This window comes from Calidris pugnax, unplaced genomic scaffold (genome assembly GCF_001431845.1).
Source record: "Calidris pugnax isolate Ruff unplaced genomic scaffold, ASM143184v1 scaffold440, whole genome shotgun sequence".
In the NCBI taxonomy this organism is placed as follows: Eukaryota; Metazoa; Chordata; class Aves; order Charadriiformes; family Scolopacidae; genus Calidris; species Calidris pugnax.
Window position 1 is genome coordinate 179,557 of NW_015091165.1, and position 23,579 is coordinate 203,135.

Below are 23,579 nucleotides of genomic sequence, written 5' to 3' on the forward strand. Positions count from 1 at the left end.
AGGGGAAAGGCAAGGGGGGGGGGAATTTTTTTTTTTTTTTTTTCTCCTTTTTTTTTTTTTTTTTTTTTTTGTAAGGCACTTAGTCTGGGTGAAACATCTGTTCCTCCTTCATCACAGCCCATTTTGGAGATTAATATCATTCTAGTGAAATCTCACTGCGATGTGTGCTGCTGTTCAGTGAAGATGTTTCAAACACCTACATGAAAACTAATTGCAGTTTCTGCCATTCACTGCCTCTATCAAAAAAAGAAAAAACACAAAACCAAACAAAAAACCCAACCCGAATTTTAAAAAGGTTTATGAGCTAAAATGGAGTTGCCAGTCTGAGTAACACCTGCAATAGGAAGGTGTGGCAGAAAGTACTTGAAAACATGGAATTATTTGGCATTGCCCATTCTATATGTGCTGAGAGATCACTGCCTCTGCAGACATGACTGCTCTTTTGCCATCCATTTCTGTCCTCAATGTCAAGAGCGAAGAGAGTGTGGAGCTCAGAGGGGAGATACATTTAAAGAGATATATTGTTTTGAGTCCCTTTCTTCTGCACAAGTTCTCAGTTTGGCTTTTAGGAGTCAAAAATTCAGGCTTGAACTATGTTGCCTTTTCTGTGCAGAGATAAATTTCCTGTATCTCTACAGTCCATTAAAAATCCAGATGCTGGTGAGTAACCGTGGTGGGTGCATACTATCCAAAATTTCATACCAACCAACTTCCTTCAGTTTTGCCACTCCCTATGACTGGATGCAGCACCCTCCACCGTGCAGAGCCATTTACACAGTGCTTACGATGATGACAAAACCTGTTTCTGTGTTCAGATCATTTTGGGGCCCAGGCTCCTTGAAAACAAGTGAAAAGCACTTCTGTGAGGTGGTCTGACCTCTGGCTGGGCTAACAGGTCGAACTGAGGTTGAAGACCTTTTTGCAAACAGAGGCTTTTTTAGAATTAATGTCCTTTTCCTTGGCTATCAGACTTACCACTGCATATTTGTTAAAACTTCTCTTTGCAAATAGACTAGTACTATTTGATGCAGCTGACTGCTGTGAAATACAGAGGTGTTTTTGTCAGTTCCTGGAAAAAACTGACATTTCAGTTTGTCTCCCCTTCATCTCAGGCTCTCTCAGTTGGTGTGAAACTGTGTAGGTCTGGTGAAATCAACAGAACGGTTGTTAGGAGGAGTTACCGTCCCTCGCTTTCTGGTGCTGTCTGCGCAGCTGAGATGCCTTTGCTGTGACCACCTTCAGTGTTGACTTAAAGTAATCTGCTTTTTTTGGCACCAGCACGGATTGGGACTGCTTTCACAAGCATGCCCATGAGATAGTAGTACAGTAACAGCTGTATATTTAAATGTCAATCACTGTAAGGCAATGCCATCAAAGCCACCAGCACAATTTTAGAAGACAGATCTAGCAACAGAGGGCAAGGAATGGGTGCTTGTTGTCAGGGTGCCTCCAGTCGTGATGGTGAAATCCCCGTGAAGAAGGTGGAAATCCCCATGGCCTGAATTTCTTCTTATAAGAATGGTTGTTCAAAGGGCAAAGTAGCTGAGTGAATTTACTGTCCTGAAGTGTTTTTAAAGATGCATCTTAGGTGAGTGAGATTATAAACCAGGTAGGAAAGAAAGGGTACCCTGAAGAGAGAAGCAATATGTTTTAGTGAAGATAGCTATATATACAGACACATATATTTTAAGGTCAACATTTGAAGAGCTCTTTACTCAAAACTCGAATCTGTTGCTGCTTACAGAAATGAAATTGTGTGTTTATCTAAGCCATTGAGATGTAATTTCAGTTTATACCATGTTAGCACAACTAATCCTTTCAGTGATGTTCAGCTTCTGCCAATTCAGTCAATGGACTAATTGTGTGAAGTGAAGCATACAAGCACAGCAGTGTTTTATGTACTACATCTCACCACTTCCTGACCCTGTCTCACTGCACACTACCTTCTTGCAGTCTTCTAGCCAGATCTGTTGTAGAGTCAGAAATGCCCAGATTAATTTTCCCTGCTTTGACAAGCTCCTTTACGTTGCAGGAGGCCAGCTTTTATAGTGCATCCATAGGAAGCGTCTCCACTACAGCCTTTCACCACACAGGAGACAGACTGAAGATGTAGGCAGCTGGCAAATATGAAAGCAATGAAGAGGTGTTCTGAGGTTGGCAGTGCTTTTTATAGTAGGCGCGTTTTCTGGGAAGGGCATAAGAAGGGAGATAAACAGGAGAAGATCGTGGCAAGCTGAGAAGTAGCTGTAGCGGATCAAGATGTTCCAAAAAGAAGATCACAGCAAAAAGGTAAGGGTGCCAACTTCATCCTGTCCTTTTTCCTGCTGCTTGAATATTCTCCTCAACGTCAACAATTCTTCCTTTAAAAGCACTGACATTTTCTGGAGAATCCTGTAAATACTCTAGCAGCTATTCAGCATTACTTTCAGAAAAATACAGTAGTATTTTTATACCTCACTCTAGCCCCCTCAATTTCTACTCTAAAAGTGTTTGGGTTTTTTGTCTACAAGCTCTGCAGACTGATCAAATATTGATAACAATTCAAAGATCAGAAATATCTCTGCAAAACTACTGTCTATAGGGTAATAATCAATCGAGCCACAGGGGGGGAAGTCATGTCGCAGTTGACAGAAAGTCCTACAGAAGACTTTGACTCAAGACTAGAAATAACTGAAAATAACTCTGAAACCCTTATTCTTAGATGAACTGTTTTTACTTAAGGGTATGAATCTCTGTTGTCAAAAGCAGTGCCGTAACGTCATGCATGCGTCCGAGGGGTGAGCGTCAGGGGGTTAAATAAATTGTGTCTGAGTCTAATAATGCAGAGTCACAGTGTAACGTAGAATGTTACTCAGCCTTGGCCAAAGTCTACTGTCAGCTGAGTAAATGATGAAATTCCTTGCATTGACATGGATTTGGGCCAAAACTGAGGAATTTTGAAAATCCCACTGGTAGTGTTCTCGGCTCAATTGTTTTAATGTAGCTTACAGCTAGATCAATATTCATCTTCAGTCATTTAATTTTTCTTTCCTGTTTCTAAGTATATTTCAGGAAGTCTTACTAAAAATGATAATGTTGACAGTTTTAACTTCTCTTATTTTAAAAAATACCTAAGGCAGCTTTCCCTAAACCTCCTCTGTGGTCTTCATTCCTGAGCAGAGAGCATACGTGGAAAACATAGTAGTACTGTACATCATTGCAAGACTTCTTATAACATTATGAGAAACAGAAGAGGGCCATTAAACGATAGCGTAGTGTGTGATGATGACAGCTTCCCAGATGGAAACAAAGCTTCCCCTGATTTTGAGTAAGACTTGGTCTGAATGCTCCTGAAAAAATCCTATCCCTAGTTCTTTGGTCTTTTGGGGAGCATCTAGTAGGAGACGTCAAACAACGTTAGTTGCAGCAATTGGCCTTGGTAACCATTTCTAGTTTGTTGGTTATTAAATTTCTGCTTCAAGTCAGGCTTTATATGTTCAAATGGGACCACATTTGTCACCTGCTGTTTTGGAAAAACATGGCTGGAAGCTGAAATGTGTGCAGTAGTTGTGGGACTGACTGCCTTCGAAATTTGAGTTGAGAATGCTTGGAGGGCCATCTTTGCTTGGATGAAATGAGCACTTTAATATCTTGCCAGAAAGTAACAGAGATGATAACTTCCTAATATTTCTAAAGCATGGCAGACTTTGAGGCCTGGACTAGTTTTAAATTAGCAATGGGCCAAGTCATGTTATTAAAATTAAATGCATGCATATAGGATTTCCTGTGTAAGGGTCTTGATACCTTTTGGGTCTTAGCACAAGCACTTCACAGCGCTGAGATCGGCCAGAGAAGTTGAGAAACGAGGTAAATTTGTAGAACACTCTCAATGGTCTGGACTGAATGACCAAATTCTAATGTGCCTGAATGACTGTCCTTGTCATTTGTTTTCCAGGTCCTCAGGCTCCATCGGCCACCAGCTGATCACATTGCAGCAGCGTAGGTGTTGTCATGAGGATCAGGAGGTGTCCTGTCTGCTTCGCAGCTTGTCTTTTGGTCCTGTTGGGTAAACACCAGAGAGAGCCCAATACAGAGGCAGAGCACACGTTTTAAGAGAGCTGACGAGCCAGTTCCTGCACATACATGCATCTGTGTAAGCGTACTCCAAGTCCAGGGGCCTCTGTGGCACTGCATGGATGTAAGAACTGTTCTGTGCGTGGGGTTAGACTCTGCTTGTTGAGAGATGATGCTCCGACGAGGATTTATTCTCTTTCTCCCCCGACTTGTAGGCCTGCTGGTGGTGGCCTGTTGCTTGGTGTCTATTGTTTACATGTTGGCTTGCACACCCAAGGGTGACAACCAGCAGCTTGTCTTGCCCAGAGTGCACAGTCCGACTGTGAAGGAAGGATATGAAGCCATTCTGCAAGAGCGAGAAGAGCAACACCGCAACTACATCATCAGCTTGAAGAAACAAATTGCCCAGCTGAAGGCTGAGCTTCAGGGCAGGAACGTGCAGCTTAAGAACGTGCAGGACCAGTACCCAGACCCCTTGGACATTCGGCTTGACCACAGTAACCCGGAGAAGGTCCAGGCTAACTTGCTGGCTTTCCTCCGTTCCCAAATAGACAAAGCAGAGGTGCACACTGGCATTAAGCTGTCCACAGAGTACGCGGCTGTGCCCTTTGAGAGCTTTACCCTGCAGAAGGTGTACCAACTGGAGACTGGGCTGACGCGTCACCCAGAAGAGAAACCTGTAAGGAAGGATAAGCGAGATGAGTTGATAGAGGTGATCGAGTTAGCTGTTGGGAGTTTGAACAATCCAGAGGGGAACAGCAACACAAAACACCGCGTATACACAGCCTCTGACTTCATTGAAGGTTTGTATGCAGACAGCAGGTTAGAAAGTCCACATGGGTGTTGGTGAGGGGTTCTGGCGTGACTGCATTGCTGAGGGAGATGGGCATTATCTCAGAGCCCAGATATCTGGGATGGTGTTAGTGCTGTCGCCCAGTGATGCTGTCTCAGGCACAACTGCAGAGTGGCAGCTTTCCTGGGGAACGAGGCTTTGTGGCAACAGAGCCTGCCAGTCTCTCCTGGTGACCACCAATGTGTGCTCACAGCTCCCTACTCACATGCTTGCCTCAGAACTGTCAGAGTAAGGAGTCAATAACCGGGCTGCAATCCCAGATCTGTTACCAGTGTTAAGACTGACAACTGCAGTTCAAATCCAAACCCCAACGTTACCTTTGCTTCCACCTGCACAGCTCTGCCAGAGTCAAACTGGCAAGACAGGTTTTGAGGACAGCAGCTGAGGAGTTCAGTAACTCAGCTGGTATCACCTATAACTTCAAATGACTGGCAAAGCTTAACCTTCACAGGGTATCTCCTATATTGCAAGTGGTGCACCTTAACCCTTGGATTCTAAAATGAGCTAAACAGCCTTTACCCTCACGTGTAATACTGAGGTGGTAGTTGTGGATTTTTGAAGTGCCACTTTTAACAGTTTTTATTTCACATCTTCTGTCACTAAATCCAGAGTGCTTACTTGTTTCCAGTCAAACTACTTTTTTCCCAGCCAAACAGAGGTGCCAGACGTATTCCAGGAGTTCTGATGTCTCTGTGGTTGATACCTGTTCAGGTTAGCCTCTGCTGCATGGCAGCTCTGAATGAAAATGGCAGGGACGTGCGCAGCAGAAACACGATATGAGACAAGATTTCACACATCTTGTTTCCAAGGGCTATTGACCATTTCTTATTCAATGAGAGTGCTCCATTTTTCACTTGGAATATGGCTGTCCTAGTTTCACTTCAGAGGAGCTGGCATATTCATGCTTGTTATTCGATAATGTCTGTAAGTGAGATGTTTGTGCTGCAGACTTAGAGGGCATGTGGGTAAGATGCCTACCTTTTATGGAATGATGGCTCTAATGTGCTGAACACAAGCCCTCATGCTTGTCCTCAATTTTGCTGTGGATTGTTTTCTTCATCTAGTATTTATGAATAGAGCAGAGCAAAAAGCATCCTACGTGTGGTGAATATGAGGACAAACTATTGCTGTTGTGCAGTGGCCAGTTGTTCATTTCCACTGTCTGTATATGCTTCTCCGGTGATCGTGGTATCAAGAGACAGCAGGTTCTTGAGGCCATATGCTGGTATCTACCTGCCAGTCGGGCAGGTGCCTCCCACAGCAGGGACATGAGTTGTTCAGACTGTGGAGACCTTGTTGAGGCAGGTCCCAGCCCGGCTCTGGTCCAGGCACTTCCTCCACACCAGTCAAATTCCTTTTGCTCAGACATGGGACCAGGGCATGGGCAGGGAACTGGGAAGTGCTGCTGCCTGCCAGCATCTGAATGCATCATGGAGCTACGTGCTTCTAGTCTCCTCCTTTCTGTTTCTTGTTCAGTTCATTGTTTCAAAATAAGTTTCTACCATCTATTATAGGAGCTGAACAAGTATGTATGACTTCGGCACCAGCTCTTTCATGCAGAGAGGGTGAGGGAATGGAGGAGATGTTTTCTGCCAACATTGCTTAGTATTCTATTAAAGTTACCCTTTTTCTTACAGCCTGCCTTTATGCACCATCAAGGGTCTTTGCTTAAGGAGCAGGGCAGAATCTGGTGGTCTGGTGTGCAGAAAGGGGAAGGGATGTACACTGCAGTGCTGGCTCTGTGAAGGTTCTTCATGCACTGGTGGCCTTGCTGGCTTTCACATACTGCAGCAAAATAATCGAGGGAGGAAGCCCTGAATGCGACTTGGAGCTCAAGAAGCTGGAGCCCTGCATGCAGCTCAGTCTGAGCTCAAGAACCGTTCCTTTTGTCCTCCTCCCCTGCAGGGCAGGCCCATGCTTCTATAGGTACAAGGTAACAAATGCTCATTCTAACTCAGCAGTGCAAACCGATTTGTTTGCAAATGCAGGGATCCGTGCATCAGAGCTGACTTGGCGGAAGATTTCCCTGCAGAGTTCCTTTGGAAGTCTTTGTCACCTCTTGGCAGTCTCTTTTCCCCCCATCCTCCATTCCCTAAGAGTGGCAAAAACTGCCAGTCAAAGCATAAACAAATCCATTGCTCCGTATAAGTTGAGCGGGAGAAGGCAGGACTGAGTTTTCTGTGCCAATTCCGCATTTCAAGTATGGTTTGGACTCAGAACTTGTTTTGAAGACAGTGCTCTGCAGGTGCCGCTGCCTACACAAGCAGTTAGTAACAGGCTGGATTCCATGGCAGCTTCTAGCAGCTTTGTCTCAATCCAGCAACACAACAACAGGGAGCAGCATTACCCAGCTGGCAAAGCCAGCTGTTTTCATTTTCTGGAACTGCCCAGGGTAGATGGAGCTTTCTGGGAGACGTGTCCCAGGTCTGTGCTGAAAGTAATGCTACTTAACCCTGTAATCTTTTTATCTTCCAGCTGCTTTAGCAAAAGCAGCACACAAAAGCTTTATGCATCTCTTACGTTCAAGAGGGCTACTGCCCTGCCTTTAGTGTTGAGCAGGTAAAGGGATGTGCTGAAATCGGGGCCAGGGACAGGATTCAAAACACGAACTGCTGCTCTTGATATGTGAGACGTGTCGGTGTTTCTGTCCTATTCAGTGAAGCCTTTGACTCCAGCTTTATTCAAGCGTGTTGCTGATCCTGAGTCTTAGTAGCATTTAGTGGTACAAGTTAATCTTGTTTGGTTGGGTCTCTTGTGTGGATTTTTCAATTCTTGTGGGTCGCATCTCATACCTGCTATCGCTTTTTCAGTACTGGTTCATTGCTGACATATGCCAATAGGCAGGGTGGTGGGGCGGTGCAATAAATTTGATTAAGGTCTCTATCTCTTCCTCTTTTCTGTTTCATTCTTGTCTTTGCACTGGGAAAATGTTACTTCAAACTCTTCTTACATTTGAGGAGAAATGTTTTGTCTCTGTGGCTGGGGTGTCTTAAAATAAGTCTTGCATCCTTTGCAGTTTCTAGACAAAACCACTTGTGCGTGGGAATTAAACTGTGACCCTAGTACCTTACATCTGAGCTAAACTCCTTCTCGGCAGATTTGCTGTTACTTGAAATTTGGATAGGATTTTCAGACAGTTCTCCTTCCAGGAGTAATAGCTGACACGTGGTGGAATTTTCCATTTTTTCTTACTCAAAACCGAGAGAACCACACCTTCTCCCTGGGGCCTGAAACGTATCCATCTGGCTGCTGCTCTGCTTCTCTCTTCACAGAGGCACTTGGGCTGTTCAGCTGCTATAATCCCCTCTTCTTCCCCTTATTCCTCCTACTGCTATACCAAGTTCACTGGTTTTCTGCCACAAGGAGTTAGGAAGAAACAACATAGAAAAGGATCAGAAATTTCTGTGTCTTCTAAGTAGGACAAACAGAGCAAAGGACTGCTCTGTTTCCAACAGAAAGCCAGTTGCTCAGTGGGCAGAATAACAGGTCAAGTCATTAATTTATGAATAGATTTATAGACCTGAATAGATTTAGAGGTCGTTCATTTTCTCAAAGATAGAGATAATAATTTGGGGACTCTGACAAGCCTAGATGTTGTGTCCCATAAGTGAATGTAATCGCTGTCTGGTGATACTTTTTCCCAACAGGAACAGTTCCAGAAAATCCCTGGATTGTTTCACAAATGCCCTGCCGTGGCACTGTCAAATATACTGTATCATAAGTTTTCCTACCTGAAGTATGTGGCTGTCTAGTGACTGAGATTTTAAATAAGGTCCCAGAGACAAATGAAAAGGAGTAGCTTTGCTGTCTCAAATTGACAGCTACTGGTGTTGGGCTAGCTGATGCAGTCTTGCCCTGGAAGCTTATTGGGAGAAAGGATGATGCTCTTCCTCAAAGGATAAGATGCATGATTTTTCTACATCATAATATTGAGTCAAAATGGGGACAATGAATGCTGATAAATCCTAATAGCGATTCCTGCACCATCTAACAGAATACAAGTAATGAGCACAGGTCCAGGGAGTCTTTCTATTGACAGTGGAAGACCTGAAACTTATGGTCTGTGGAACTGAGGTTAAAATTATCATCCACTCAACAGCATTTTGTTAAGGTTGTGTGTCTGTGTGCTAGTTATGAGTTCCATGTAGATCTCTGAAACTTGTTTGCCTACCCTGTTGAGTCGAGATCAGGTATTTTCCATTTCTTTAGAGAGCTCTGGGAATTGCTGCTCCAAAGACCAGACACTTACTGCTCTTTAGTCAACCCTTCAGCCCAAGTCATTTATTGCTTCTCACTTGTCCTTTTCCTTTGTTTAAGGGCCAGGCTTTCCTCTGACCCAAGGCTCCTGTTCACATTTTTACATTGGGTTTCCTAAGGCATTGACTTTTCTCCCTGCCTCCGAAAGAAACAGTGCATATTCTGATACATAACTGCTGTAATGGATGCAGTAGATGATCAATTAACTTTCTTTTATCCATAGTGAACATCTAGCCTTTCCAAGGCTTTCCTTTCAGGAGCAACGTTTTTAGGAACGGCTTTTTTGTTTTACTTTTTTGGGACTACTTTTTTCCCCTCCTCGTAGCTCGTCTTAGAATTGAGGCTGCTTGACACATCTTTCTGAATCACGTAAAAAGTCCTGGTGGCACAAATGAAGTAGTGCCTTCGGAAATGGAAAAATCTTGTGAAAGGCAGGATGTTCTGCTGGATGAGTCCCCAGAGTGACTCAAGACATTCAGGCTCATTTCCAAGGCTCTCTGCCTGACCTTGGGCAAATGAATTTGTTCTCTGCTTCTAAAAAGAAAATACTTGAAAAAGGAAAGAAGATACTTTAAAAAAGGAAAAGAAATGGTTTAAACATGTGTCAAGAATAACCATATTTAATTACATGTATTAAACTCACATACAATTGTCTTCAAGGTAAAACGTTAGCATTCTAAATTCTTGGGTTGCCATCTTGTGAGGGAACCTTGCCCTCACCTAAGGTTCTTGTTTTTAGCTGTAGTAGAAGTCCTGAAAAAGAACAAAACTACAGAGTTAGAAGCAACCTCTGTTGATGTGCATGTAGTACTAGGAGGGACCCCTCGGATCACAACATACATTCTGCTTTAAGGTTCTTTCTTATTTGGCAAAGCTTCCTTTATTCCACAAATGTAGTACGTATCTCTGGGGAAGTGGTATTTGTGGGCTTATTGTTGCTTGGCTGGGGTGGAAGAGGAGGTAGAAGCAAAGACTTTGAGATGTTGCATGGTAGATATTAGATCTTTCCGTTATGAAATCTTTGCCATTATGAAAAATGGCAGTTTGCTATGTCAAACACATGAAACAGTCCGATCTATTTCTCCCTAGGGAAAATGCAAATCAGGTTGAATTTAGCTTTTTGTTTAGCTTAATATCAAAAGGCTACCTTAAGCTTTCACAACACATAAGACCCGTGTCCAAAAACTACCTGAGTAAATGAGTGCACCCAGCAACAACACATAAGACCCGTGTCCAAAAAGCTACCTGAGTAAATGAGTGCACCCAGCAACACACTTGGTTCATCAGCAGGCTTTCAGTAAGAATAAATGGGTGAGCAGAATTCAAAGGCCCAGATTTCCATCCTCTGGCCACCAGGAGGAGGAAATGCAGGGACTATTGGGTCACTATTCGGATGATCTCAAGTGCAGGCTCAAGTTCAGTCGTAGTTCATGGTCTGCACCTTGGGCAGACTATATAGGAAAAGCTAGGGGGAGTCAAGGGCACAGCTTTAAAAGGTTAGCAGTAAAGGAATGCTGGAGCTGCCATCTCACTTAATTCATCTGCTACGCTGGAGGGAGGGTTGTAGCATTTGGTGAATCAGCTTATATTAAAAATAAAACATGAAGTGAATAACACATCAGTAAATCTGCATATCGGATTAACCGACTGAAGTGTTCATTAAAAATAAAGCACTTAGACAATGATAGTGAAGATAAGACAGTCCACAGAACTCTGGCCAGATAAAATCACACCTCATGAATCATTAAGATTAAAAAAATCAAAAACATTATTTTGGTTGAGCTGTTCTTCATAACCAGATGGAGAGAAAAAAGGCAAAACAAGTCAAATGGAAGAGTTTTCTTACAGACATGTTTTTCTTGTCTCTGGAGTTTCTGCAAGAGATGGAAGGCCATGCCATTATACTCTTCTGCTGATGAAGTTGTTAGGATAGTTACAGAGGCTTAACAAGTAGTTAGAATTAGCATTTAGTTATTCCTTGTTAAACCTAAGGGATCTAACTGTGAAAAGGCTTTATTTCAGTATGCACTGCAGGTACTGAAGAGGCAATTAGAGTGGGCAAAATCTATGGCCTTTTTGCCAACTTTATCTCATTTAAGGTATCAGAATAGTGTTTCAGTGGGACATGACTGATAGTTTTATAATTCATGCCAGCCCTCCACATGGGACCAATTGCACCCATCCAGTAAGTTAAAAGTTCATTCCATCCATGAAATAAGTACATGCTTGTATGAATTAAATATCCTTGGAGACTGTCTAATGCAGGATTGTATCCTGGGTCTATAGCTTCTGAGAAACTCCATAGTGTCATCCTTGCAGACCATCACTCACCCAGGAGTGGGCATCATTGCCACAAAGGAAATAAAAGTCTCTTGAGAGTTGAGTAACAGGAGAGTTTTGTCTTGATTGGCAGTGGGTGAAGGTGATGGCTGTTAAGGCCTGGTTGCATGGTTTTATTAGGGGACTCTCCAGAGAACCTTCCAGAAAGGAGGAAATGAATGTGCTCATCAGGAAATTGCTTTTCTGGGAGATGGCCCAATCACTCATATTGCAGAGAGGCAGGCTGCCTTTCGCAGTCCCTCTGCAGAACCATTGCCATGCGTGCCTGCGGTGTGCAATTGGAGCAGTCCGAAGAATAAGGACAGTATGTCTGCTGGGTTATACTGAGTGTGAGCAATTGGTAACATTTGGGGCTTTGTAACTCAGCCAAGCCTAGGAATGGGCCTGTGAGAATACCAAATAGCTCCTGCAACCCGGGCTGTGTCCCTCTCAGAGCGACAACCTCCTCCAAATGATGGTGGATTGCATACTGATTTAAAAGTAAACATCTCATGCCTCTGCTACCTTTTCAGCTTAGGTGTAAAACATGAGGACTGCATCTTTTTTGTTTTGTTTGTTTCCCCCCCCCCAGGAGCCCAGCTTTAATCCAAAATCTCCTCTCTCTTGTTTTCACGCAGGGATCTACCGCACAGAAAAAGATAAAGGCACATTGTATGAACTGACATTCAAAGGAGACACAAAACATCAGTTCAAGAAGATTGTTTTATTCCGGCCGTTCGGTCCTGTAATGAAAGTGAAAAATGAAGATGTCAATATGGCTGACACACTTATTAATGTCATTGTGCCATTGGCCAAGAGAGCCAGCAAATTTCGGCAATTCATGCAGAATTTCAGGTGGGTTTCCATTCCAGTGCTGCCTTTGCTTTTTCTCACTTGGAAAGTAAGATGCAATTTCAGGAGCCTCACTGAGTAAAGTCATGCTACTTTTACATCGCATTTCATTGTGCCACTAAAAAGAAAATTTTGAAATTATAGAGACTGAAAGGCATTTGGCTGCTTAATGCATTGTGATTAGCGGTAAAAACAGTTATATTCCAGTCACCGGGGTTTCTGATTTGTATGTGTCTCAGTCTGTTTTGATGGGGCACACATGAGAATTTCATGACATTAGGTGCAAAGGAGTATTTCTAAGGAAAAAGGGAACTAGTGCTCCCAGACACTTTGCCAGGCCCTATTAGAGAAAAGATTAAGGCAATAAGCCGGAAGAAGGAAATGCATTTGAACTTTTAGGATGGTTACTTTTAAACTTCTTTAATTTTTCAGCACAGAGATGATGTTTGGAGGGAGAATGTAATTGAGATGTAGCTTTAAAGAGCTGCCCAGAAAAGACTACAGTTAGCAACAGATACTGACACAATGGAATTTGTTTTGCCTAATTACAGCCATCTAAAAATAGGCTCCTTGTCTAAATTAGTCATCTGATAGTTGGTTGTTTTAGGATGGGAGAAATCGCCCTGTGGTCATGCTGATCTCTCTGCTGATTATAGATGAACTCTTGCTGACGAAACTTTGTGCAAGTGAGGCAGGATGACTGGCTTTAGTTCACATTGGTCCTACCCTTAGGCTACTGGCTTGATTTCTGGTCGATACTTAGATTTTAGTAAATGTTTCTTAACAAAATGTCAAAGATCTGAACTCTGGAATATCTGTTACACAAAATCAAGATTAAAAGGTAGGGTATGTATAGCTTCTTTAAAATCCCCCTCTCACGTTCTCTTAAGTGCTGGAGTTACTGCCTGCCTGATCATTCTTCCTGGGGATGGATGGCCTGTTTTAACAGTGTCCTCCTATTAATATAACAAACACTGGGAGTTTTTTCCTAATCTGCCTGAAGGAGAATCTCCTGTCCCATCTGACAGAGGCGGTGAGCCCGTGTGTCAGGACAAGGATCTCTGTCAGTGAATCGTGCCCTCGGGAATGCCTTCCAGGGTTCTCCCTACTCTGCCTTCCCCAGTGGGTGTAGGTTTTTGAACAGAGCTAACTTCTGGAACAAGTCACAAATCTACCTCTGTTCCTTTAGGGAAATGGGCATTCAGCAGGACGGGAGAATTCACCTCACTGTAGTTTACTTTGGAAAAGAACAAATGAATGAAGTCAGAGCAATACTTGAAAATACCTCCAAGTAAGTACCTGAATGTCTGATGTGTGCTGTTCATACAGAGCTATTGTACCATGAATTGGGGACTAGATAGCTGGCCAAACTTGTAGTTGTGCCAAAAAGTTCTCAACTGCATTGGAGAAAACAGCTTTCTTTCCTCTGTATTGCATAAAAATGGTGTTACCCTGACAGTCCCATCTGTGGTTTTGTGATATTGGTTTTTAGAACCACAAAGCAGATTTTACTGAATTTATCTCAGTGCAGTTTTGGTTTTGGTTTTTTTTTTTTTTTTCACTCTGGTAACTTCTTTTGTACTTTTGCAAGGGGTTCTAACTTTTAGGACTGAAAATTAACTTCCAAAGGCAAGTGCAGACAATTTCAGTAGAGCACACAAGAACTAGATGCTTTTTGCCAGGTCTCATCTACTGTGCTTGTATAGCTGTGTTTGTCAAGTTCATGTTGCAGTGTAGTGTTCAAGTTTTGTTGTCATCTGCATGTGGGAGGAAGACCCTGGTATAGATACAGTAATATCACGACAGGCATTTTATATTTGCCTACTAAAGATATTTTTATCCATCTAAGTCCAGCTGGGATTTTTGTGAGGTCTGCCCAAAGAATGTCTGTGACTGGAACGGTAGCGTAGGAGTACACAAGTCAAGCTTTGAATGTAGACATAGTGGAAATCTCCTCAAGACTCAAAGAGGCCATCTCTTACCCCAAACTGCTCTCAGAACTGTGATACTACAGATTTCTAGGTTAATTGTTTCATGTTGGGTTCCTGCCCCCACTTGTATTAAGAGCTGGAAGGACGGGATAAGTTGCTGAATATTTTCCTTCTAGGTCAGCCAACTTCAAGAACTTCACCTTCATCCAGTTGAATGAAGAATTTTCCAGGGGCAAAGGACTAGACATTGGTGCTCGATTTTGGAAAGGAAACAACGTTGTTCTCTTTTTCTGCGACGTGGACATATACTTCACAGCTGAATTCCTTAACTCCTGTAGATTGAACACACAGCCAGGTACTCATGAACTGTGTTGTCTTTCTTTTACCTATTGTGTAGCAACCTTCGCCAGAGTATTCTTGCCTTTGAATTGGTAATGAAGCTGCTGTAAATCAACAGTTTTTACCTATTGTGTAGCAGCCTTCACCAGAGTATTCTTGTCTTTGAATTGGTAATGAAGCTGCTGTAAATCATTCTTGACACTTAGATAACTAATTAAGACATATATAAAAAAATTCCAGTGGTTGGCTTTTGAAAGGTTATAACAGTCCTGCTCCCACTGTGATTGAATTTCTTGCCTTCAGCACCTGTACTTTCTGGAACAGGATCTTTTTTTAATTATATCCTTCCATTCACATTCTCATGGGAAGACCATAGGCTTAGTACAAAACTTGTGTTACTTTGTCTGGATTTGGTGTGGCCTGGAGAGCATCTTGTAAGAGAGAGATGTGCGTTTTATACAGCTTTAAAAAAAATAACCCATTGTCTTTTCCAGGGAAGAAGGTGTTTTATCCTGTTCTCTTCAGCCAGTATAACCCCAGTATAATTTATGGACACCATGATTCCATCCCATCTTTAGAACAGCAGCTGGTAAGTACATGCTTCTCTGAATGCCTGCTTTTATTTAGACAAAACATTTTTTAAAGGTACCTGCGCTCTTGGGTAGCATTTCCCTATTCTTTGTGCACAGTGACTACCACACAGACAAAATTAACTAAAGCAGTCACCTTACTGTGAGTTTTGTAGTTAAACTCACAGGGAAATATCTTGGTACCATTTATTTTAACCCTTGTTTGGTATTTTATACATGGAACCTAAGAATTTAAACTGTGTCTGCTTCTCTGCCAGAAGGGATTCTCTAACTAGCTAACAACTCCTCTATGGTGTGCTGTCTTGGGGTGATAGTCCCTGATCTTGCTCTCATTTATTCCTTGCACTGAATAGTTTCTTTGTTTGCATCTTGAAGAGCCGACATTTGTAAAAAGCATAGATATCCTTAGATGAGTCAGTGAAAACAGAATTCCAGTGGCTGGCTCAGTTATTCTCCCACTTACTTGAAGACCTACAGTGGCTTTTCCCATCCCATAGTTCGTGATTAAACTGCCTGTGAGCAGCCAGTGTGTTTCTGAAGTGTACCGTGTTGTCTCAGAGACAAATGACATGCTTGGAGCTGTCCCATCTGGCTTTAATCTGCCATTGATGTAATGCAGCATATCTGCACTGATTTTCATAGAATCATAGAATGGTTAGAGTTGGAAGGGACCTTAAAGATCATCGAGTTCCAACCCCACTGCCCTGGGCAGGGACACCTCCCACCAGACCAGGTTGCTCATAGCCCCATCCAGCCTGGCCTTGAACCCCTCCAGGGATGGGGCAGCCACAGCTTCTCTGGGCAACCTGTTCCAGTGTCTCACCACCCTCACAGCAAAGAATTTCTTACTGGTATCTAATCTAAATCTCCCCTCTTCCAATTTAAAACCGTTCCCCCTTGTCCTGTCACTGCACTCCTTGACAAAGAGTCCCTCCCCAGCTCTCCTGGAGCTCCCTTCAGATATTGGAAGGCTGCTCTAAGGTGTTCCTGGAGCCTTCTCTTCTCCAGGCTGAACAACCCCAGCTCTCTCAGCCTCTCCTCATAGCAGAGGTGCTCCAGCCCTCTGATCATCTCCGTGGCCTTCCGCTGGACCCGTTCCAACAGATCCATCTCACCTGCTTATCTTTCGTGTGATAACAAAGTATTATTTTTAAAAACGTTGCCACAAGGCATATAATTAAAACATGTAGTTAAACCCAGGTGAATCTCCTTGATTAGGAGGAAGCTGTTGTGAGGAAGAAGCAGAGCACATGGATGAGAGGTTCACATGGATGCTAGTGGCAGAGCCATTGCTTGGCACTGCTGCATGTGCTGTTCTCCTGTCTCACACTCTGGCATTGTGTTGTCTTGAAGCTAATAGGGTGATAGCCTTCCCTTTACATACACCCTCCACTCTTGCTTCTCTCCAGAGCCAGTGGGTCACAGTCCTCTGCCCACTAGTACTGGTAACTGGCTGAATTTTCAAATTGAAGCATAAAGCAGCTGTGCAGCTTTATTCAGTTCCTCTGGGTCGGGTCCCAGCCTGTCGCAGCTGTCCCTCTCACCACACCTATCAGGGATGCTGTCCCAGGCTGCACACTGTCTCCAGAGCATCCCAGCTTCTAGTGCTGTTCTTGCTAGGTAAGAATTAGGGGTGTTGTGAGCCCAGCAACAGTCACAGCTGAAAAAAATCACTAGGAGTCTGACTCCAGTCTTCGGTCATCACTATCCCTACCTCATGCAATCCCTCTAGAAAAATGAAGAACGAGATTTTGAAAAGTCCACCCAAAATATTTAAAAATATTTTCTTGTCTACTGCTACCTTTTGTTATCCAACAGGTAGCCAGAAAGTCTTTTACTGAAGTGTCCAGAAAATCCTTTCCACTGTTTTTTTTTTGTCTTAGAGGAAACCTGTTCTCATAATACCATGGGATTCATGTTTGGTCTTCTCTCTGATGAGAGCCCAGCGGGGATCCTCAGGGTGTAAGCACTGTGCTTAGGAAATGAAGTAGACTTTCGCTCTCAAGCTAGCATAAGTTCCATAAAGATGTTGTCAGGTCTGTGCAAATATTTGAGTCGTAAAATCTCATGCTTACGTCAGAAAAGCATCTTGATTTAAAGAAGTACTGCCAATCTCATTTTTATGTGGATTTTTATACATTCAGCCCATGTTAGTTCCCAGGCATGAGGCCAGATCTGTGCCGTTAAAACAAGACACTGTTAGTTCTCTGTCCTGGTACTCAGGCTGCTGAGAGAAAAACAACCCAAACCTTCAGAAATCTTTGAAAGAATTTGATTTCTGCAGCAGCCACTTGCACTAATGGGAAATAATCATGCTAATGCATGTGAGTAGCTTGCTGTAAGGGCATTGTTATGGAGATTTCTTGTTACAGTGCAGACCTGAAAGATACAATCTTGTTTCCTTTTAATTGGCTTCTGCAGTGGCTTGGCTTTTTCAAGGGCAGGAGAAATGAGAAAAGAAAGAGATAGCAGTGCAAGCAGTAAAATAAAAAACCAACATTGAAGTGAACAAGGGTTATGAACAAAAAGGGCAGGCATGAACGAGAAATCAGGAGAGACTATTTTGGAAGAGGATTTTTTGGTAAAGGAAACTCTGGGATTTGTCAATCCAGAAATGGAAACTCTGTCTCCTCATCTTCTGTAACTTCGCTGTAAGTGAAGCCAAAATTTTCAAAAATAGCTGCTAAGGAGCAGATTTGTAACCAGACCTTCAAGAGCACGCTGCTAACTCGCTTAGAGGATTTAAATACCTGTCCCTGTCCCTTGAAACTGTTGGATGGCTCACCAGATTGGGTTGGGTCACTCACACACATGACTTATGACCTGAGGGATCTATACTTGGATATCTGCTTTTGAAAATTATAGCCATGGTTTCTTACTGCTTTGATTTTCTGCCTGTAATACGTAATGTTTTCATGGTCCGCCTCAGTAACGTAGCCTGCATATTTCATTATTACAAAGGCTTTTATGGGGTATGTATCTACCACCTAACATATCTGGACTTCAATTTTAGCTGGATTTAGCAGTTCTCTAACAGCAAACTGTTTTTGCCACTTTCCTAATTTTTGTGAAAATTAAGGTAATCAAATAGCTGTAACTGTTTTTACCACTTTCCTAATTTTTGTGAAAATTAAGGTAATCAAATAGCTGACAGTTGTGCAACCAGATCAGAACCACTGTTTTCTTCCAGAAAAAAACCACTGTGAATTGTGGTTCACAGTCGAGATGCCACCATCATCCCTACAGCAGAGTCTGACTTCTCTGGTTTACCAGTATGTTTCTTACATCAGATTTGAATCCTGCAGAAACTAATGATTTTGGAGGATGTTTTGCTAGTGAAGAAGCAGATTCCAGAGAGTGATGTGATATAGCTCCATTTGGGAGGAGTGAAGCAAAACCTGTGCATTCCAGATCAGGGAGTTTATCCGTGATAGCTAATGGCACAGCTGTTCTTTTGGAGCAGAAACGCGCCATGAATATCTACAAAAACTGGTTCAGGATCAGCCATGTATTTACCTGGGGGAGAATAAAAGGGCAGTTGCTCTTATTTCTGACACTTTCAGGTCTGCTGCTCACACTGAAAGCATTTCTGCTCCCATCTAAACATTGTTTTCCCCTCATGCAGGTTATTAAAAAAGAAACGGGATTTTGGAGAGACTTTGGTTTTGGGATGACTTGCCAGTACAGATCGGATTTTATCAACATAGGTAAGAAAAATAAACTCTAATACCTGTGCCTTTTTACTGAAACATAGAAAATTGTGATCAGTTTCCCTTTCCTTTGGGCAGTGTGTCTATGGCTCTAATTTGCAGCAGTGCTCTGGTTAGATATTCAGACTATTCTTAGGTGCCATAGAGGTTATCAGAATCTAAGCACTGCTCAGCGTAAGTAAAGCAATTTTGTCTGATAGTGAAAGATTCGATGCTAATAAATGTGAATACTTTGATGTTGGCAGAAAGCACGGCTGTTTTGAAGGGCTGACTGGAGCCAGAGAAGAGCTGTAGCGCAATTAGTAGCGTAGAGTTTGCTAGTACATATTTCTAGGTTTATTTTGGATTTTGTTTCTCTCAGGTGGCTTTGATCTGGATATTAAAGGCTGGGGTGGTGAAGACGTACATCTGTACCGCAAATACCTTCACAGCAACCTCATTGTGATCCGAACGCCTGTCAGGGGTCTCTTCCATCTGTGGCATGAAAAGCAATGTCTGGACGAGCTGACCCCCGAGCAGTACAAAATGTGCATGCAGTCCAAGGCCATGAACGAGGGTTCTCACGGCCAGCTTGGGATGCTTGTCTTCAAGCAAGAGATTGAGACACACCTGCACAGACAGAAACTGAGCGACAAGAAGACATGAAAGCCAGAAAGGGAGGCAAAAAGCCTCTGAACTGGATTGTAGGGCGTTACGGAAAAGAGTTGCTAACAAGAAAAGAGACAGGACGAGACTGAAAGGATGGAGATTCCACCAGGATGGCAGCAAAAGATGAGGGAGAGCGCTTGTCCTCCCTTCTGTATTTTTCTTAATAGGGCTTTTAAGTACTCCATTAGCCTGACTGTTCAGCACTTGCTTCTGAGAGAGGCTTGAACACTTGATGAAATTCAAGGTCACGGAGACAATGAAGGTTACATAAATGTGTGTTATTCACAATAACAAATGGATGTGCTCTTCCATTGAAATGTTTGTAAGATGTGTACAGTTATTTAAAGGATTGACCCTTTGGTGGGTCAGTAATAATGAGTTATTTTCTAAATCTAGCCTGACATATCTAAAAAGGGCTATTTTTGGAAAAGTACAGAGCTTTTCTCTGAGAAGGACATCTGATTGTTAACGATGGTTAAGCTGGAGTGACCAAAAAATCATTTTCCCTTAAGGGACTGGGGTGGGGGGGGGACAGCAGCAGTGTGCTAACAGGGTATTCCTGGTGCATTAAGAGACAAGAGGCATCTCAGAAAGTGTGGTCCAAAATGCAGGAAGAGAAAGCCCTACTTGTCAATTGTGATGTTTCAAAATCACTGGAGGGTAGTGTTTGTTCTTTTCTGTGAACAGTGAACCAAAAGCAATGAGCCATGTCTGTATCCCATGAATCAGGTATTCCTGGTGCATTCAGAGACAAGAGGCATCTCAGAAAGTGTGGTCCAAAATGCAGGAAGAGAAAGCCCTACTTGTCAATTGTGATGTTTCAAAATCACTGGAGGGTAGTGTTTGTTCTTTTCTGTGAACAGTGAACCAAAAGCAATGAGCCATGTCTGTATCCCATGAATCAGATGGTGTACTTCTGCTTTAGAATACTGTAAGTATCTCAAGATTTATTTTTAAATGAAGTTGGTTTTGCTTGGGAATTATTTTGTCATACTTCAGGTTTTCTACTTCTAGCCTTACTAGGAAATAGTACAGCCTTCCAACACTTGGAAAATCATCTGCAGAGGTGTGTTTCCTGTGGATGGGAACTGGGTTCAGTAAGTAAAATGGTATTTCTACACAACCTGGGTGCAGGAAGGCAGAAGCTTTACCGTGCTGAAGAAAAGGAAATGCATATCAACTTGCAGTACTGATTTAGCAGGAGGCTTTAAACTCTGAATGTCAGATACCAAAACCGATAAACGTTTTCTGACTTTGTACCAAAGTACTCCTTCTAAACCAAATATAGAATCTTGCCCAGGGCATAGCAAGCTTTTTGTAATTAACAAAATAAATTTTTGCGATGGATTACTGGACCCTGCAAATTCTCTTATGATAATTATAGGTGCATCCTAAACATTAGTCTCCTTCTTAACAGATTTTTTTTTTCAATTGCCTAAAACTGTTGAAAGCATGAGTTACTGCTCTTATAAATCATTTTCTTTTAGCTGACTGCTGTTTATCATTTTAATATATACTAGCAAACAAAAACTGCATGGCCTTGAAAATCCCATTTGCTTACTTAAATGCTGTTTCACTGAGCAGTCTCTTTGTTTTATAGCTTCAGATTAATTCAAGGCAGTCTGAAAACAGATTCTAATTTGGTTTTTGGCTTGTAAAAGCTGGGGGAAGAAATATGCAAGATAGCAGTGGACAATGCATAAAGCACCATTTGTCATGCCACTCTATGCTTAAAAAAACCCAACCCCTAAATACGTCACTTAGCATAAAAACTTCAGCAATAACTCAAGTAGGTCCTCCAGATGACTTTTTTGTTCCCAGAATACATGATAAATTGTTTATAAAGGGCTTTTTTTTTTTTTTTATGGACTAACTTTACAACTATTATGCAGTAGGAGGAGACAGGCACGGCTTGTTGAATGAATGCCTACGAGAGCTGTGGTGACTGAGCTGCTCCAAGGTGATAGTTGTTCCTACAGTTCCACTTCACCTGAATTTGAAACTGGGTGATGTATGTTATGAAAGTTTCTTCACCATAACCTGCCTCAAGCGTAGCCTTAACTATTTACATGATGTTTATTCATTGTCCTCCCTTAGGTTTCCCTAAGCCCTCAGCAACTTACTGTAACTTTGAGATCAGCCACACTTGCAGAGCAGGGCTAGACCAGATGGTCTCCAGAGGTCCCTTCAAACCTATATTAGTCTCTATTTCGGAGCACTGGGCACCTGTAAATTCAACACTTTGTTACTCTGAGTACCTTGGCAAGCATGCCATCCAGCCCCTGTCAGAGTTTCACAAGTTATGTTTTTAAATAGCACCTTTGTGATTCTCTTGCACATCCTTTTCCACGGAGATGCTGTTCCTCCTGCCAAGAATAATGCTGTCTATGCAGTTCCTGTTCCTTGGCTGCAGAAGCCAGTTTGGCAAGAGATGAGATTGAATCAGTGATGGAGAGAGCCAGCCCACAGCCACCTCAGTGTTGTGCAGGAGAATCTAATCACAGCAGAAGTCTGGCAGGGCTCCCTTAAAGGTGGAGACTGCACTGAGGTGAAGAACAACAAGAGAAAGGCAAGCTGCTGTTTGCTATGTTTCTGTGAGCCAACTGGAGCTGTAACAAGTCTTCTAGACCAGTTAGAAAAAAAGATGAAATCCAAAGAGAGCAGCCACACAACCGTAGCTTTTGCCAGGCAGCTCTCTACCTTCCTTGGCCCAGAAACAGCTTGTGATCTTTCTCAGAATGATAACTTGACTCGATTTTAGTTGGCGAGGGAATAGAGATCCCTCTGTGTAGACAAGGAATGCATCTGGGGACTCCCTGCTGTAATTTGTGAAGACTGGTTAAAGTCTTCTGCTCTGGCTAAAGGCACAGAGGCATGGGACAAAACAAATTGCTGTATCGTTCCAGGTGTCATGATCTCTCCAGCAAGCAATGTTCAAATGTGACTGCTCTTGTAATCCTTGCATGGCGTCCCTTGAAGAAAGAAAGATTCGACAGAGAAGTTCCCCAGTACAAGCCAGCAGCCTTGATTCCCAAACACTGCCAGTCATCCTTGGTCCACAGGGTAACCTTTCAGGGTAACTATATTTCAGAGCAATAGAAGAGCCAGTCTTGAGGGCATCTGTTCTGGCAAGGGGCAATCAGTGCAGTAATCTAAATGTGTAGATATAAAACTCCAGGTTTCTTCCCTCACCGCAGTCAAGTGAACCTGGGAGTCTTAAAAAAAAAACTGAGGCATGATTCTCAGCCATGTGGGATAGATGTGAATACTGATAGTGGCTTTCCCTGGGCTCTACTGAGCCAACATTTGCAAATAAGTAGTTATAATATAAAGCTATGTGAAGCTACTGGTCCACCTGTCAGCAAGTCAAACCCTCAGGAGTTCCTAGAGGGATTTCACACTGTAGATCCTAGAGCTAAAATTGATCATGTCATGCAGTGGCCATGCCAGATCAGCCTGCACCTTATTTCTGCAAATTAAGACCCTGCCTCTCAAACTGCCTTTGCAAAGAAGACTTTGTCCCTTTCTTTACCAGCCCGTAGGTATACAAAACACTTCACGGTTTGTCTCCAGCAGGACAAGAGCCTGGATGGAAAACATCTCTCAGAATAGTTGTAGAAGATTACAACAATTGCTTTTAAACAGTATTCTGCAAAACACAGAGCAATGTAAGACTGAAGTTTTTGACTGCTTCCTCAAGTTCAGCAGAGTAGCCCCGATCCAACAGAAAGAAGGGAACAGGTAAACAACTGAAACAAGACTGACTCTCGTTCACTATTTGAGACTCGTATCTCTAAAAAATGATGTTAGCAGATTCACACCACAACCCTCCGCTGTGCAATTGGCCACGTGCAACAACACGAGGGAATCTGGGTGAGGATTAATTTGTTATGTGAGTCTGTCCCCCCTCCCCCCAGAGAGGGGGAATTACGTATATAAAGAGGTAGGAAGAGAGAACATTACGTTGAAGGAACAAGCTCTATGTTAAAAGTTTACACCAGATGCATTTTAGTAATCTGGACACAAC

The 23,579-nt window shown here is 42.7% G+C and overlaps 1 protein-coding gene across 7 annotated transcripts in view; it reads left to right on the forward strand.

Moving 5' to 3' along the window:
- CSGALNACT1 (chondroitin sulfate N-acetylgalactosaminyltransferase 1) overlaps positions 1-20,907 on the forward strand; it is a 50,128-nt gene extending 29,221 nt beyond the window's left edge. For 5 of the 7 annotated variants that reach the window (XM_014959336.1, XM_014959337.1, XM_014959338.1 and 2 more), the window contains 10 exons: positions 2,033-2,289; positions 3,935-4,177; positions 4,269-4,856; positions 12,121-12,337; positions 13,524-13,625; positions 14,442-14,620; positions 15,099-15,193; positions 18,820-18,901; positions 19,266-20,105; positions 20,282-20,907. In XM_014959336.1, coding sequence (XP_014814822.1) covers positions 4,123-4,177; positions 4,269-4,856; positions 12,121-12,337; positions 13,524-13,625; positions 14,442-14,620; positions 15,099-15,193; positions 18,820-18,901; positions 19,266-19,549 — 1,602 coding nt within the window. In that variant the 5' untranslated portion in view covers positions 2,033-2,289; positions 3,935-4,122 and the 3' untranslated portion in view covers positions 19,550-20,105; positions 20,282-20,907. Of the gene's footprint in view, positions 1-2,032; positions 2,290-3,934; positions 4,857-12,120; positions 12,338-13,523; positions 13,626-14,441; positions 14,621-15,098; positions 15,194-18,819; positions 18,902-19,265 lie in introns of all 7 variants that reach the window. The other 2 variants (XM_014959339.1, XM_014959342.1) reach the window with 2 other exon arrangements.
- The last annotated feature ends 2,672 nt before the right edge of the window (positions 20,908-23,579 follow it).